General features: G+C 35.8%; 4 protein-coding genes and 3 long non-coding RNA genes across 9 annotated transcripts in view; 5 read left to right on the forward strand and 2 right to left on the reverse strand.

Annotated features, from left to right (window-relative positions):
* Window positions 1-16,095, forward strand: part of SLO2 (slowpoke 2) — a 119,610-nt gene that overhangs the window by 69,138 nt on the left and 34,377 nt on the right. The gene's annotated exons all lie outside the window — the stretch shown is intronic.
* Window positions 555-1,370, forward strand: LOC108652538 (uncharacterized). The gene has a single exon (XM_018102747.3). The coding sequence runs from the start codon at window positions 727-729 to the stop codon at window positions 847-849; it is 123 nt and encodes a 40-aa protein (XP_017958236.1). The 5' UTR covers window positions 555-726; the 3' UTR covers window positions 850-1,370.
* LOC149090997 (uncharacterized) lies at window positions 1,297-1,632 on the forward strand. The gene has a single exon (XM_089261917.1). It carries the CDS (start codon window positions 1,297-1,299, stop codon window positions 1,462-1,464), a length of 168 nt encoding a protein of 55 aa, XP_089118043.1. The 3' UTR covers window positions 1,465-1,632.
* Window positions 2,007-2,913, reverse strand: LOC108652536 (uncharacterized). The gene has a single exon (XM_018102745.3). The coding sequence runs from the start codon at window positions 2,723-2,725 to the stop codon at window positions 2,315-2,317; it is 411 nt and encodes a 136-aa protein (XP_017958234.1). The 5' UTR covers window positions 2,726-2,913; the 3' UTR covers window positions 2,007-2,314.
* LOC115562345 (uncharacterized) lies at window positions 3,793-4,220 on the forward strand. The gene is made up of 2 exons (XR_003980131.2): window positions 3,793-3,983; window positions 4,048-4,220. It is a non-coding gene; the product is annotated as an uncharacterized LOC115562345 (long non-coding RNA).
* Window positions 4,419-5,107, forward strand: LOC108652539 (uncharacterized). Its single transcript, XR_003980129.2, has 3 exons — window positions 4,419-4,670; window positions 4,743-4,814; window positions 4,878-5,107. It is a non-coding gene; the product is annotated as an uncharacterized LOC108652539 (long non-coding RNA).
* Window positions 5,299-5,842, reverse strand: LOC149090998 (uncharacterized). The gene is made up of 2 exons (XR_016197167.1): window positions 5,590-5,842; window positions 5,299-5,524 (listed from the first exon to the last, which is right to left on the reverse strand). It is a non-coding gene; the product is annotated as an uncharacterized LOC149090998 (long non-coding RNA).

Raw genomic sequence — 16,095 nt, forward strand, 5'->3', positions numbered from 1 at the left:
ATGAAAACTTTTTTAGAAGGTATTTTTTATTAATATTATTGCTTTTTTTTATTTTTTTTTTTTTTTATTTTTATTCCTTAACTGATTGCAATTAAAACTTAATTTATAGAAAAAATTTATATATATATCTATATGTATATTATTTTAACGACAACTAAACTCTATATCAGTTACAAGTAAGGGTATTCCCTGCATTATTTCGAGTTCTTCAACTAAAGTCTTTTTGGTGTAGCGCTCAACGTATGCCTTGAACAGACGCAACTTGTGACATCTTGATGTGCCACAATTGTCAAATGAAATTATAATGTGACCCAAAAAAACAGAAAAAAAAACAGCAGCAATGAAAAGAGCCAAATGGCTGATGGCAGAGTAAGATATATAAACATAGATATATACATAAAGATATATACTTAAGCGTGCCTTTGAGGGCCTATTCATAAGCAGGCCGTTATTTGGGGGTGAATTTGGTGGGGACAGTCTTTAATTTGACAGTTGTTTATCACTTGATGAAGAAGTCAGAATGGACGAGTTTGGAAAACCTTATGCAAAGTAGGCTTTTGCCTCTTGATTGTCACACTTGAAATATAGGAGCTGGGGGGTCATTAAACATATTTAGTTTACTCAGCTCGACTACACGCAGCAAAACTTTTGCATAAATTCCAACAAAATTATAGAGTAAATTGAACAGATTTCGGCCACAGTTTATTATACAAATCCAAGTTAAAGATGCAGATGTGTTGTGAGCGCATCTCAGCGGTGATTGCCGGCGTTTTGGTTAGCCTCTGGTATGGCAAGACCTTTGGTGATGAGAAGAAGAAGGAGGAGGAGAAGAAAGCCAAGAAGAAGTAGAGGCCGAACATTGCGCCGCATTGTTTACTTAGAAGTTTCGGACAATATCATAGCGATGCTTGCGTGTAACGAGTGAAAACTATCCAGAGCCTGAGCAGTAAACAATTTAAGCAACATATAGGACGAAGGTTGGGCTCTAAGACGTAGAGATGGCGAAAGAAATTCCAAAAAAAATACGGAAAAAGGATTCTGCATAATCATAGATTAGCATTCGGAAGTACAGTTAATCGATTGCCGATAATACGATTGAAACGCTAATAGAAATTGTGCGGAATCTTGGAATGAATGAAAATGAAAATGGAATTGGTTTCGGTTCGATCACATCGCCCATGCAAAGAACATCTGTCAAACGATTCACATACAGTTTATCGAACAACATATGATATTCAGTTCAACGCTTTAGAGTCAAAACAACATTTAAACAGCATTTATCCAGTATAAATAAATATGCCAGAGATGCGACGATCTATGTGTAGACCACAGCCGTCGTTGCTCTCGCGCTTGAATTGTAAGCCATGTAATCATGTTCTGTTCTTCATGGTTGGGGTGGGACTCGGCACACTCTTCCTGCGGAGCAAAGAACAGAATGCCGACCAGAAGGAAGAGAAAAATTAAGCCCGAAGACTGACCAGCGCATCCAGAGAGTAATCGCTATTTGTGACTGCCGTTTGCTCTACATGGGGACTCCCGTCCGTGAGGAACGGGACACGAATACATGGTTAATTCACTATTTATACCGTTGTAAATGAAACTCAGATTAAAAAGTTTCCGTATCAATGCAAATTATTCTGTGTTTTTTTTTTTTTTTATTTATTTAAATAAATACCAATTGTTTGAAGCTGGCAATGGAGTGCATTAAAGACCATAGCATTAAAAATAAAAATAAAATATTATTAATATAAAAATATATATATTTTAAAAATTCACCTATGTCTCAATCTTAATATATTTTTTCATTGAAAAAATACATAATTATTTAAAAATAAATAATAGGTGGAATGCAATATGAAACAACATTAAGAATGCAGCAGCCGGGCGTGACCCACTTCAGAATACTCTTCTTGGCCAAACACTACCAACAACCCTATTACTCGACTTTTAAATCTTTAGCTTCATATATGGACATTGCACAAAAAAGGAGAAAAAAGCATTTCGAATAATAGTTTAATCTTTTATAATTATAAATTAATACATTTTCTCTTTAAAAATAGGGAATTTGCGCTTCGGTTTTTTTTATTTTGCACATAAATTATTTTTAATTAAAATGCACTTTAAATTTAGACTTTTGTAGTAAACTATTAATTTGGAGTCACACAGTTAGCTAGCGTAAAGGCATATCCCGTTCTGCCACTATCTTATCTATTGTTTTTTTTGGACTTTTTCAATTTGGAATTTAAGTTCATCTGATGACTAAACCCAAACGTTGCTGTTCCTTGGTTAACTTAATTTTGTGGCTTTTGATCTGTTATTTTTTTCCGTCTTTCTTTTCCTGTTCCTTGGCCTTCTTTTCCTTTTCTTTTTTCTCTTTTTCCTGCTGTTCCTTGGCTTTCTTTTCTTTCTCCTTTTTCTCCTTCTCCTTCTTTTCCTTTTCAGCCTTCTCCTGTTTCTCCTTCTCCTTCTTCTCCTTCTCCTTCTGTTTGGGATCCTTGTTCGCCTCCTCCTGCGCTTTCTTGGCGCTTTCTTTAATTGCATCGATCGCCAGACCAATGCCAGCACCCACAATGAAGAAAAACAATCGATTGCAGGCCGTACAGTTTAGCTTCGAGAAAAGCGTCGGCGGCGGCCGACATGTCGGACGCAGCGACGGCGGTGGCCTACATGATGGATTGGGGCAGCCCGATTGGGGCCGCTGTGCTCCACAGTCTTTATTACACATGCGCGGGCTGGTTTCAAAGAGTGATAACAAAAAGGTTTTTGTTTAAATCAAGAAGAAAAATAAAAGTGAAAACTAGAAAATCGAATAGGCAAAAAACAGGGAAATTTTGAACAGTATTACGAAAACTCTGTGTGTAAGACTGCCTGAAAATAGTTTTGTCGACTGAACCTGATAGAAACAGCCGTACAGAAAAATGGCCTGCTGGCATCCCAGTTGGCCCAAATACAAACATCAATGTCTATGTATACTCGGAAGTCTCTGATGTCTGAGTAGTAGTATACTTTAAAGGGACTGGAGCAATACAATTATGTGATGGATATTTCTACAATCTATAAAAAAAGTTGCTTAATTTCCCTTCTACTTTGGTGGATTGCAGAGCAGGTTCTTTTATCAATACATTTTTTTTTATAAAAATATATATTTTGATTAAATTTTGATTTGCTTATATGCAAATTCCTTTCGAAAATCCAACTTTTAGTTTCAAGTTAGCGAATGTGGATAAAAAATGTTCTATGATCATACTTCTTATGCTTTACACTCTGTTAAGGAGATCAACCGGAAACATCCCATTCACTCTCTGGCTCTAAGCAAGGGCCTTCGCCGCCTTTTGGTTTTTTTTTTTGTATTCTGTTGAGCATTTTAAGCTGATCTGTTCGTGTGACGCCCATCGTTTAGGGAGTGATACGATTGCCATTCGCACAAGGAGTCTCATTCACATACACATGCTCACACGCAATTCTCTTGCATACATGCAAAGATTACCATTTGCTACAATTAACTCAGCTAAACGCTGAGGTAGACCCATAGCACATAAATACCAAAATAAAATGGTTTCTATCCCATCAAGAAAGAAATCGTTGAAGAGCCATCTATATCGATTGCTCTCTAAGTTATTTCTCTTATTTAATAATTAGAGACACCTATTTACAAGAGTTTTAACGATCTATGGCTTCAGCTTTATAACCGTCTTGCAATTCCTTTATATTTGATAACCCAGCACATAGCTAATTTCTATACAAATCAAAGAGTGCTAGTCAAAATTGATTTCAATGATTGTCTACCTAGTAGGCAGTGAATTTAGTAACAGTTTTATATTTTAAACTCTTCTGCTAACAAAATTATACGTAAAAATTTCAGTTTATCTTCTTTTTTTAATAATATTAAAATTATAAAATGGATTACACGTGGGCGGTTACATTGCTGTTGGGTTGTGTACTAGGCTTTGTAGTTGGTCTCCATTCGTAAACCGCAAAAAGAAGTAAGAGATGATTTTAATGATTAATTAATGCAGCTTGTAATCGACTCTACGCATTTTATTGAAGGTGCATGAAGAGAAATCCTTTGAATAACAGCTTTTGGCAAATAACTTTCCAGACCTATCAAATTTACGGAAAATGGTTTAAGAGGATTTTCTTGGGATTTCCCACAATTGAATGTGAATCGTAATGCTTGAACCTTAACTTAAATAAAAGACATTATTTTAACCACTATAAAATTGTTGTTGTTGTTACAAGTCTTTAGCTATGTTTCTATAACTAGATGTTCTATAAAAGCTCTTCTCTACATAAAAATTCGATAGCAATTCCAAGAATCTTTAAAGTGGTTTATTTTTCTGCCTTACCTAAAATTTACGCTAAAACTTTTCACTTTTCGAGTAGCATGCTTTGAGACGTCACTTCCCAGTCAACCCCAACGTAAAAGATCAGTTTTAAGTATTGTTCCGTGAGTATCGTATCGTTCTCTACACAACCTTTTTTTTTTTTGGATTTTCTAAATTTTGGGATTTGGTAAAGTAATCCGAGTACATAGAAGAATATAAACAGAAAACAACATGGAGAATGATTGGCTGATCACTCTGCTGGTGGGCTGCATTGTTGGTTATTTAATTGGCATTAATATTTGAGCTTCCAGCAAGTCGAGAAAATATATGAAAAATTGACATGAGGTAATGCAAAAAATAATTTTGTTGAATACAAGTAGACTTTGCTTTCTGTCTCATGCATATGTATTTCTATAGTTAAGAAATTTCTCAGAGGGGAGGCGACCTTGTTTATACCCACATTATCTAGTGTAAGACCAATTTTTTTCTGTAAGTTTCATATATAAAAAGAAAATATATAAAAAAAATTCAAATATTTATATTTAATCTCAGCCACTAGATATTCATGATGAGTCACATAATATCATATGGCCTGGGTTTAATAACGGGCTTGATGCTGTGCAAACGTTGTGGTCCACCCTAACCAGGTTACAAAATTACCGATTGAAGAAACTAAATCATTTCCTATCAAGACATATTAATCAAATATGTATAAACTAGATAAAGTGCAAAAATATTCAAAATATGTAGTATATAAGCAATAAATAATGATAAAGTATTGAGTGAAAGTATTGAATGGACATGGGGAGAATGAGAGAGAATGATAATGGTAAACTAATGACTAATGATTGAGGTCATTGGCGGAGGGAGGAGAACCTAAGCAGATCTGAGAGAAGATTCATATTCCAATTTATGTTTGCTTAAGAGAAATATGCTTTCATTTTCTTCATAAAACTGAATTTATTTTGTACAATTTTATTTTATATTTAATAAATTAGTAAACTTATCGCTTGCATTTCCGTCGCTTGCAACAAAGAATCATGCCCGCGATAAAGCCAAAGAAAAATGCGACAAGCATATTGAGTCGTTGCCTGGCAAACTGTGAACTGCAAGTTTGGGTTACAAAAGGGTAGAGTAAAGTTCTGGGACTCGAGATCTTTCTTCTGGGTCAACTCATTCTGGGCGCCATTTTAAAACCGCTGAGGAATGATAAGAACGTGAGAGCTTCTATGAAAATGAATGTGAATCTTCGAGGATTACTTACGCCGTGCTTTGCAATCAGGAAGCCGAGGATGCCGCCGACCAAAAAGGATATAAAATGATTATGCATGGCCAAAACAATTTGGAGAAAAATAAATATATATACTTTGAATTTCAACTGGAGATGCCAACTGAAATGAGAGCTGTATGAAGCTGTGTGTGGAGTGATGAATGAAAGCCTGCTGGGCTCGAGAACTGGCTGAACTAGGCCGCTAGAGGAGTATTGATTTAAAGTTGAATGCCGGCTGGATCCCAGTAGAGGCAGCGACCGTTATCAAACAGCAATTTCGATTGTCTTCGCTGTGCGTGGACCTCAATCAATTTTGGGCCAAGCTGGGCAATAAAATATACGCCCGAGCTGAATGAAACAAAGTTTTGGCAACTTGTTTTCCCACAGCAGCAGCAGCAGCAGCTGGACGAAAACTTTTACATTTATGGTCCCAAGGTGTAAGGGCATTTGGGCAGTCGGCTTTAACTGCTTGCTGTTTGTGTTTCTTCAACTTAAAGTTTACCTTTTGGCCTAATGGCCAAGTCAATTAACCTGTGCATAATTATGTAAAGGGCGTGTGGGCGTGGCCCACAAGTGTTTGTTAATTAGTATGAAAAGTTTGTTTTACTTGAGTTAAATTATTGTAAAATAGTTAAAACTCGCACATATGTGCGTGCGTGTGTGTGTGTGTGTGTGCTGGTCTTGGTGCCTTTCATTATGATTGATTATCAGGTCGGTGGTAAATGATATGATGCCGCCCATGGGGCGTTTAACAAATGATTGAGGCGTGGCCCGTTTCCGTATCGAGATGAGTTAGTTATGTATGGGCCAGCTGTCAGCATATCCGCATTTTAATCAGTCGGCTTTTGGGGTCTTACACACACACACACACACAGTCGCACAGCCACACATCTGATAAATATTTCATGATTTTCGCCTTGAGAGCTGCTCGAGTGCGTTTTGGCATAACTTAGATGGGGTTTTATCTGAATACAAACAAAGGCCAAAACCTAACCGCAGAGAGCCCCCCAAAAAAAAGAAAACTCTGCTGGTTTGGTAATTGAATGAGTGCGCCTCGTGCTCATATGCTCGCTTGGCTCAGGTTAAAGGATAAACGCCAGCGAGATTGCCTACCAAACGTAATGTTGGCTGCCAGACCAAATGATTGATGGCATTGTCAAGCCGAGCCAAAGGTTAAATTGTGTGGCCATGCTACCCAAACTACGTTTGACTAACACACATACATATATACATATACATGCATACCACGCTTAGCTTATACATACATTTATATGGGGCCAACAACAGGTACGCCCTGCTGAGTGCTGTTGGCCGCAAATTGAAGCCTTATTGATTAGGGCCATCTTTTTATAATCTGTCCTGTATCCTGACCTAGCATTCACTCAATTTGTCCAACTAGCAAAGGGTGAAATATTATATATACTATATTATATGTTTCAGTTGGGCAGCAAGGCCGCTCTCTTTCTATCAGTGACTTTGAATGATTGTAAGCCTATTCAAGGCTTTGACTTGAGGTTAAGGGCATTATTTATGAGTTTGTCATATACAATATTTGTTATTATTTTTTTTTTTAAATTTATTTTAATAAAAAAAAAAACATTTTTTTATTTATTTATTTTTTTTATTTATTTTTATTTTATTTATTTATAGTTTTTTTTTGTATGTAAATAGCAATTTTTTCGAGTTTGTTATATATTCACAGTTATTATTATTAATATTTTTTAATTATTTTAATTTTAGAAAATGTGCTATTATTATTTTTTTTTTTTATATTCATATTCAATTTGTTTTATATTCATATTTTAAATTTTGCATTTTATAAATTATTTTATAATTTTTAATTTTCATTAAGACTTTCTATCAATGATTTTTTCGTATTTAATGTTTTATGCAAAGTATTTTTGTACATAAAATAATTTAAAATAATTTATTTAGCCGAGGCATATATATATGGTTTTCTCAATTGCCATTTTTCAAAGTTTCTGAAGCTTACTTGCCGTATATTTTGTATATTAAATATGTTTCATAAATATGTATTATTTTTATATGTATTTTATTTATTTACATAAATTTTTAATTTAATTTTCTATTCCACAATTTTGTTTGATTTCTAATTTAACACATTTCGTTTATTTTTTAGTTTCATCTGCAAACATTTCGAATTTCTGTTGCTCGAAGTGATTAAAACCGTTGCCGAAGCTTTTAGCTAACAGCCGCTGCGCTCTTACGCTGTTAACAGTCGCTCTTTGTCGTTGAGCTTTAACGCAGCTGCATGCTCTTTTCGCGTTCTCTCTCGCTCTCGCCCACGCACTCGGTGTGCTGCTCTTAAGGCGAAATATAAACAAATGCCTTGCCGGCTTTTGGCGCCAATTGGCGGCAGCAGCTGTTTCTTGTTTTGTAGCCCACCACGCGTCGTCCTGCCTGTGGTGAGTTTTTGGGTTCATCGTGGCCAAGTCCGTGGGCCAGGCTCGTTTCGCCTCAGTCGTTATTCCTGTGCCGACGCGTACGAAAGCAATTGCGAGTCCTGCACCTCGTCCATTAAGGCACCCAAGAGCCAACCAGCGCGCATCTTGAACAATTCGATCGGACTCGTGGCGTGCCCGCATTCTGGCTGTGTATTTGTGTGTCTCAGTGCGTGTGTGCGTGTGTGTGTGACAGTGTGTAAGCGTGTTTTACGGTTGTGACAGGTAGTCAAAGGTGTCCATTGTTAATGGATCGTTTTGAGCTGTTTTTTTTTTTTTTTACCAAAAATAATTAAAATGTGAAAATGGAAATGAAAAAATAAATATTTAAGCAATAATCTAATATTTATGAATATAGAGAATAAATTCATTTCATAGAATGTTCAGCAATAAAGAAATTTTAAAAATAGATAACATATAAACAAATATAATAATTATAAATAAGTTTAAGTGTACATTAAATATATACATTAAATATATACAAAAAAAATAAATAAATAAATAAATAAATAAATAAATAAATAAATAAATAAATAAATAAATAAATAAAAAAAAAATAAATAAATTACAAACAAAAAATTATTATAAATTAAAAATTAAAAAATATATTTCTATTCATATTAATATATATCTAAAAATATATTTTTAAATAATTTATTAACATGTTATCAGGTATAATGATATTAAAACTAAATTGTAAAATAAAAAAAGAAAGCAAAAATCATGATTATTATTTAATTAATACAAATGGTTCATTCATTTGAAAATAAAATGAAATATTTATAAAAATGATGTATTAAAATGAAAATGAAGCAAAATGGATTATTTATTAATAAATAATAACATAAATAAATTAAAACATAGAAATATGTTGTACGTATTAAATTTAAAAAAATTAAAGAAATTTTTACTGAACTCACAAGAATAGTATAAATTACGCTGAAAAGAAAACCGAAAATAAAATAAATAATTTAAAGTAAGATAATTGCAATAAACTAAGGACAACGCGCCAAATAGAGAAACAGGAAACTGTTTACACAATGGGCGCTTAAAGTACATTTAGGAAAACACAATTTTCATTAAAGGAGAACCCATTAAAATCCAAAATAATTGGTTTAATTAACCCCAGCGAAGGCTGGAGGGATGCAGAAAGCAGAGACGCGGAGGCTGTTTACCTTCAGCGAACCCTTTGGCGTGCTTGTGAGCTGATTAAAGAGTTAGTTGCGATGGTTGTTTTAGTTACAGCTGTTACAACAATGACACCAGTTACAGTTACACTTACAGCTGAGACGAGCTCACCCTTTCGCCTGCTTGAGAGGGAGAGACTGTCATGTTAAGTCAAGTGTCGAGTGCACAGATAAATTGACTTTGCGTGGCATTAAAAGTTGAAAACTTATACAAAACTTTCTGCAGCTCAACTGTGTGAAGCTAACTGTTGACACGTGCCACATGTTGCAAGCTGAACTAATCACCAAATATAATATGGTATATCCAAACATGACTGCTTTTATACATATTACCCACTGTCGCCCGGGCTTTGGCTTCGCGTACAAATTGGAAATGATTAAATACAGAACAAACAGAAAGCGAAGAAATTAGAAAGGAAATGGAAAGGAGCAGAAAAAAAAGGCACAAATTGAATGCGGCTGATGGCTAAAATTAGCTGCGGCCAGGCGCTGGGTGGGTGGGCGAGTGGGTCAGCTGCTGACCGAGATCCAGGCCCACGTCTGGTGGCCAACATAATTGAGTTATTTAACTTGGATTCAGTCACTTTATTATTATTAAATGGCTGCTGTGACGACAAGCTGTAGCTGTTAATGGCGGCACATAAGAATGAAGCTTGTCACATAAATATGGCGGCGGCATACGTGTGTGTGTGTGTGTGTGGGCGCCTAAGCGCCGCAATGATTGTTTTAATGGCTACTTGAACGGAAATTAACTGACAAGAGCAGATAAATAAATACCAGAGACAGTCAGAGAGTGAGAGACTGAAAGAGCCAATGCTGCGCACTTTCGAGACGGCTTTACTTGAGCGCTGACAGCTTGCCATTTGGGCCACTCAAGGGCACACACACACACATACATACATGCATGCATGTATGAGACCTTAAAGCTGTCGCACAGATACACAGCACAGCTAGTCAGGCATAAAATTCACACACACACACACACATATTTAAAATATTTCATGTATTTGTACAAATATTTGCTCATTGAAATGTCAAATAAGCTAATTTCGCATACAAGTCTAATCCTTGCACACGCACACACACGCACACTCATAAATGACAAACAATTTCATGAGCAGATAAGCAACAACAACAACAACAACAACTTCTAATTTTGCACATGCAAATTGCCAAATTGCCTTTTGGCCTAGAGGCAAGCAAGCAAAATAATAAAAAACTCTCAGAGAAATTTCCAATGTGTGCGCATTTAAATTAGCATAAAATTTATTCGCATAAACAAACGAGCCATAATGCCAAAAATCTTAAGAAAAAGCTTTAAATTGGCAAAAAGAAAAAAAAATAATAATAATCTTGAATTAAAGTATTTGATGTGAAATATTGAGGCATTGCAAAGTGAAATAAAAGTCTAGAGAGTGCAAAAGTGTGGCAAAAAGGAATTTTCCCTTCAAGTTTTCCCTTTCTGCCAGCAGAGCTAAAAATAAAGCCAAGCAATTAAGTTGGCCAAAATGTTTAGAATGCTGGAAGCTGCTTTTTGTCGTACAACAATTTTTGAAAGGTAATAAAAATGTTGAAGTTTTATGCAGCTCAAGCAGCAGCCCAAGTAAAGGCGATGGGATTGTGTGCCTTAGCTGGCATTCAGAAGCTCAAATTAGTGTGGCCAAAGCGGGACTTGAGCTATGTTTTATGCACGTTGAGTGTGGCTAAAATGGATATAAGGACTGCCAGAATGTTTGTAGGAAAAGTATGTGTATTATGGAGTTGAACTGAATAGTAGATGTGTGTGGAATAGATCCTGGTGAGAATCTGGCTAGCATTATTCAAGCTGAAGAAAGCTAACTGCGGAGAAAGGACTTGATATATTTAGCTGAAATAATTCTAGTTGACTAGATCTAGCTAAATGGTAAAAATCGTAAAATAATAATTCATTACTAATACTTACTGTAACTTCCAATTCAAATGAATAAGCTTACCCCATTAAAATTTCTTTACGGCAGCTTGCGCTATTATTTATCAGATTTCCCAGTCGAAAGTTTGAGTGCTGTAAAAATCGTTGTCAACCAGGCCATCATAAACAGCTAACAAACACGGTTGTTAAACATTTGAAATGAGCTTTTAATTACAATATTAATTATGTAGATAGGTTTAACGTTCAGTGCCAGTCCCGCTCTTTGAGCTGCGCTCTCATAATAAAACTCCAAGTGACTCCAGCTAAAGCCCGTTTCAGATGCAACTGAAAATGCCAAATGAATATTTTTTATGAGTTGGTAAATACTTTAATAAGGGCTATGGATTACCCATCAAGATATCAAGTATAAGGTTTCTTTCGTTTTGCTGTTAATCGTCTAAATTTAGCTATTAACTAAAGAAAGGGATGAGCTAACTGTTTTTTCATCCCACTCACTCACTTATGACTTCATTTAGATCAGAGCCCACACACGCGCTTCAGTCATAAACAATCACTTAAGTCGTCCTGGCCAGACCTTCACCTAGGCCACATGTGTTGGCCATTTCGGTTTTTACATACGCTCAAATGCACGCACAGGCGCCATAAAGCGCCGCAGCGAAACAATAGAAAGACGAGGAAAAAGGCAAAGGCAAAGGGGAAGGAGTAGCAGCAGGAGCTGGAGCAATGCCTGCTAAACGCTTTGTAATGCGCTTTTGTGTGTGTATGTGTGTGTGTTCGCTCTGTTGTTTGAGTTGTTTGTCCAAGTGCCATTAAGCTGCTCAAGCGATAAATTCGCTGCCTACTTGAGGTTCGCTTGAGTTTTCGCTGCTTCTGTTTTCGGCCTGTTGTTTAGTCCGCACTTTACACATTTTCACATTTCTCTCACTGAATACCCAGTGGGGAATTGCTGTTGAGCGGATATGATGTTGAACTGTGGCTGTATATAGGATATAGGAGAGATGTGCGCTGGGCATTCCATTAATTTATTAGGCATTAGATTTTATTATGAAATTAAAACTGATTTATATAGATAAATGCTACCTTTAGCTGTCGTAAACTATTTTTTTTTAAATTTTCTCTTTTTTGGATTTTTCAGTTTTAATACAAAGAAAAATATATTGATTGGCTACAGTAACAGCTAAATGAATCGAGTTCAGAACTTCAATTAGATTTTCCCTCTGAGTGTAAAGATTTACATAGTCCAAATTTAATACAAATATTTGAGTGTGTTTATATATAAGTATTTTGAGTCTACTACCTATTCCAAAATTTATATAAAATGTTAAAGTTCCATTTATTTATATACATTTATTATCTCTTTATTATTATTTATCTCTTTGACCCTTTTGGCGAACTTTTCCCTTACTTTTATGACTTTTGTGCATACCAAAGTTTACACTTTATTCTGCCAGCTCTGCAAGGCTATTGCTCTTAGTGCACATTGCTCTACGGGGCATCGTTTGGCTCGGCATACTCGGCATCCATCAACCATCAAGCTTGTTACATATATTTTTCCTTTCTTGATTTCTCTGTTGCTTTTCTGCTGCAGAAAGGTCGCGTGCGGTTTTGGCCAAGTTTAGAGCATTGATTTATGTGAACAGCTCCGGCGTCTGTTGCTCTTTCGTTGGTTTTTTCTTGTTTCTGCTTCTTCTTCTTGGGGGCATTCGCCTGCGGCACCGTAATGACGTCATTTGTGTAAATTGCCCATCTAATAGCTGGCGATTGCTTCCGCACGATTAAGTGCAGCTCTCTCTCTAGCCCTATATGCTAAGTCAGCTGACAAGCGAGAGAAGAGACTGAAGAAGCAGCAACAGTTGGCAGTTGGTTGGGGGCTCTGTGAGCCATGTCCAAATGTTTGCTCATATTTTTTTTTATCCATGGCAATTTCTGAGGCAGCTGTGGCACGAGTCGCGCCCAGTTTGGTTGACGCCCGCTTTAAACTGTTGCGCCCAGTGTGTCGGGCAAGGCGTGCCGCCTGTTGCCAGCTCTCCGCCCGCCCTCAGTTGGCTGCCTGCCAGGCATTTGACACGGGGCACGCAAGTTGGCAAGAACTTTCTTGTTGATGTTCTTGTTCACTCGTTTTGTTGGCTCGCGTGGGAAATGCCAATGTGGCATTACGTTCTGTTTATTTCCTGCTAACTATTCGTAATGCTAATTTGACCATTTCGAAATTCCCAGCGAACTGCATCATACTCCCATTCAGTTCAGTTCAGTTCAATGAGCTGGCAGCGGGAAATGTGCAGCTCAGCTACCGAAATGATAAACCCATCAAAATGCCACATTTCACAATACATAAAGGTTTATATTTATATAGTATATATGCTCTGATATAGCTGCATTTACCATTCTTATATAGCTTATCAGATTTGTGTGCTGCACATAAAACAAAATCATGCCATAAAGCTGAGTATATGCACAAATCATAAAACAAAAGCCCGTAGCGCATTTGCAATCAAAACGAGATGAGCGCTGTGAGCCAAAGTGACTTATAGATGCGCTTTAGTTGGAGGTTTGATTGGCAAAACGAGTGCCTTGAATAATATGAGAGAGAGAGAGTTAATCTAAAAAAATACCAAGAAATACCATAAAATATATACTAAAATGTGGTTGCCTTGGTCTGCTTGTAGTATTATTAGTATTTTTTAAAATATAAAAAAATATATAATGTATGCAGTAAAACAAGATAAATTCAGCAGTTTTGCTTAAGTTAATAAATTTAATTTATTAATATATTATGTATACATTTATTCCGTATGTATAAATAAATATTTAAATAATAATAATAATAATTAATAAATATTTCTTTTATACATTTTGCTTAAATACGATTTAGTAATTTTTTTGTACATTACCATTTATTTAATTATTTTTATTTTTATTTTTTTTTTATATATGTATATATATATTTTTCAACTTTCTGTTAGACACAATTTTTTAATTCCAGATATTTGTATATTTTAATCTAATATTAGATACTGAGGAAATAATGTAAAGTCTGGTATAATTTTAACAAATAACAAATATTTCTCAAATATATTTATTTCGTCCGATTGAAGTTAAACTCACAAATTTTAAATTGAAAATTTGTTGGAAAAAAATTATTATTTTATTATAATTATTATTTTGTAGATATTCATATTTATTACTATTTATTTATGAATATAATATTATTCAATTAAATACAAATACATATAAAAAAGAAAAAATCAAATCAATACCAAAAGCTTTTCATATTAAAATTAATATATACAGTTCTTATCACTTCATAGCAAAACAGAATAAATATACATATAAATATATATGAGAAAATCGTTCATAGATAGATCAGTTGCATATGCTGTCTACTTAAAGCAGCCGCAAAAGCCCTTCAGATTTGAGTGGTTAACCCGAATGGAGGTTTACGAACTGTGACGTCCTTTGTGAAGTGGACTTCCGCGAGCACTCAGAGTTCGTTCGTTTGGTTCGTTGGCGGGCGGTCAATGCTGCCGAGTGGCAACTGGCAAAGGTCACGGGCTAACAATGCCACTGAATTAATTTCGTGCTGTAGCTGACTAGCGTTCTATGCAAATGGCAGGCGAAACAAAGGCTCAGAGCAGCGCCCAAGTAACGAGACGCAGCTCCCGAGTCCCGAGTCCCGAAATGAGACAGTTGAGAAATTATTTACATTTTATGTGCGCCAAATTGATTTGTTGGCTAGTTTACAACCATGTTATAGACGAGGGAATTGTTTGACTTGCAGTTGAATGCAGAGGAAAATGTTTTCGAAATGCTTGTTAGGAAATTTCAAAATGTTTGCATACAATTTTAGGTAAAGTTGAGGCAGACAGCAGCTGGCTGGCTGTGTCTCTCTCTCCCTTTCTCTCTCTCGCACTCTCTTGCTGCTGTCCAATCGATAAACTTAATGAGCCATGAGCGCACCGGGCACAGAGACAAACATTTCTTCTTCTAAAATTAACTGCCATGAACAAGTTGCACAGAAATAACTCATACGCCACATTGTGCACATTCTTCGACCCGCCATTATTTTAATATGTTCGGAATGCAAGTGTAATTTGGCTGAGTGCAAGTCGCGTTATGATTGATATGATAGCGGTGCAGTGAAACCCTAACAAATTGCAGCTGTTGCAAATATTTTGTGACTCTCTCTGTGGATACGAATTCGTCATTATGTTTTTATGTGAAACACATTTCTCTATGTTATGTAGGTCAGCTATTTGGGGCCTGTGCGGCGTATACTTTATTTTGCTATGCCTAGCTGAAGGTGTCATATATATACATACATATATACTGTATATATAAGCATAGAAGTAAAAGGTACTTAATGTAATTGAGGCACAGTCATGTGTGTAAAAACAAGCAACCAACAAGGAAATAACAACACAATTTTCCATGAAATGCTAACATTTAGTGACAACACTCACAAGCACACACACACACACACAGACATACACTCATACAGATACATTTATAACACACCCATTAAATACACAGCAACAACATAAAGCATAAATACGCTGCGTATACTTAATGCGCGTGTTATACTGGATAAACTGACTGCCGCCACACACACACACACACACACACACACATACATACATATAGAGAAAGAGAGCGAGAGAGAGAGAGAAAAAAATATGAACAGGACGGGGCGTCACTCATGTCATGCTCGAGTTATCAAAACCAAAAAGTACTTCAATTAATCACAGGAAATTCGTCAATTATTCAACACTTGACAATGACTCAAGCAAATATTGTACACAATATGTAAATTGCATTCAGCTTTTGTGACCACAAATACCCTGTGTGTGCGTTGCGAGCTGACATCGAATGGCTATGATGAAGCGGCAAAATGTAGGTGTTTTGATTGCGGCAAATATATGTAAACGTTGCACAAAGTCAGTTG

The sequence above is a fragment of the Drosophila navojoa genome, chromosome 5, assembly GCF_054131105.1.
Source record: "Drosophila navojoa isolate 15081-1374.11 chromosome 5, UAZ_NAV_1.0, whole genome shotgun sequence".
NCBI lineage: Eukaryota > Metazoa > Arthropoda > Insecta > Diptera > Drosophilidae > Drosophila > Drosophila navojoa.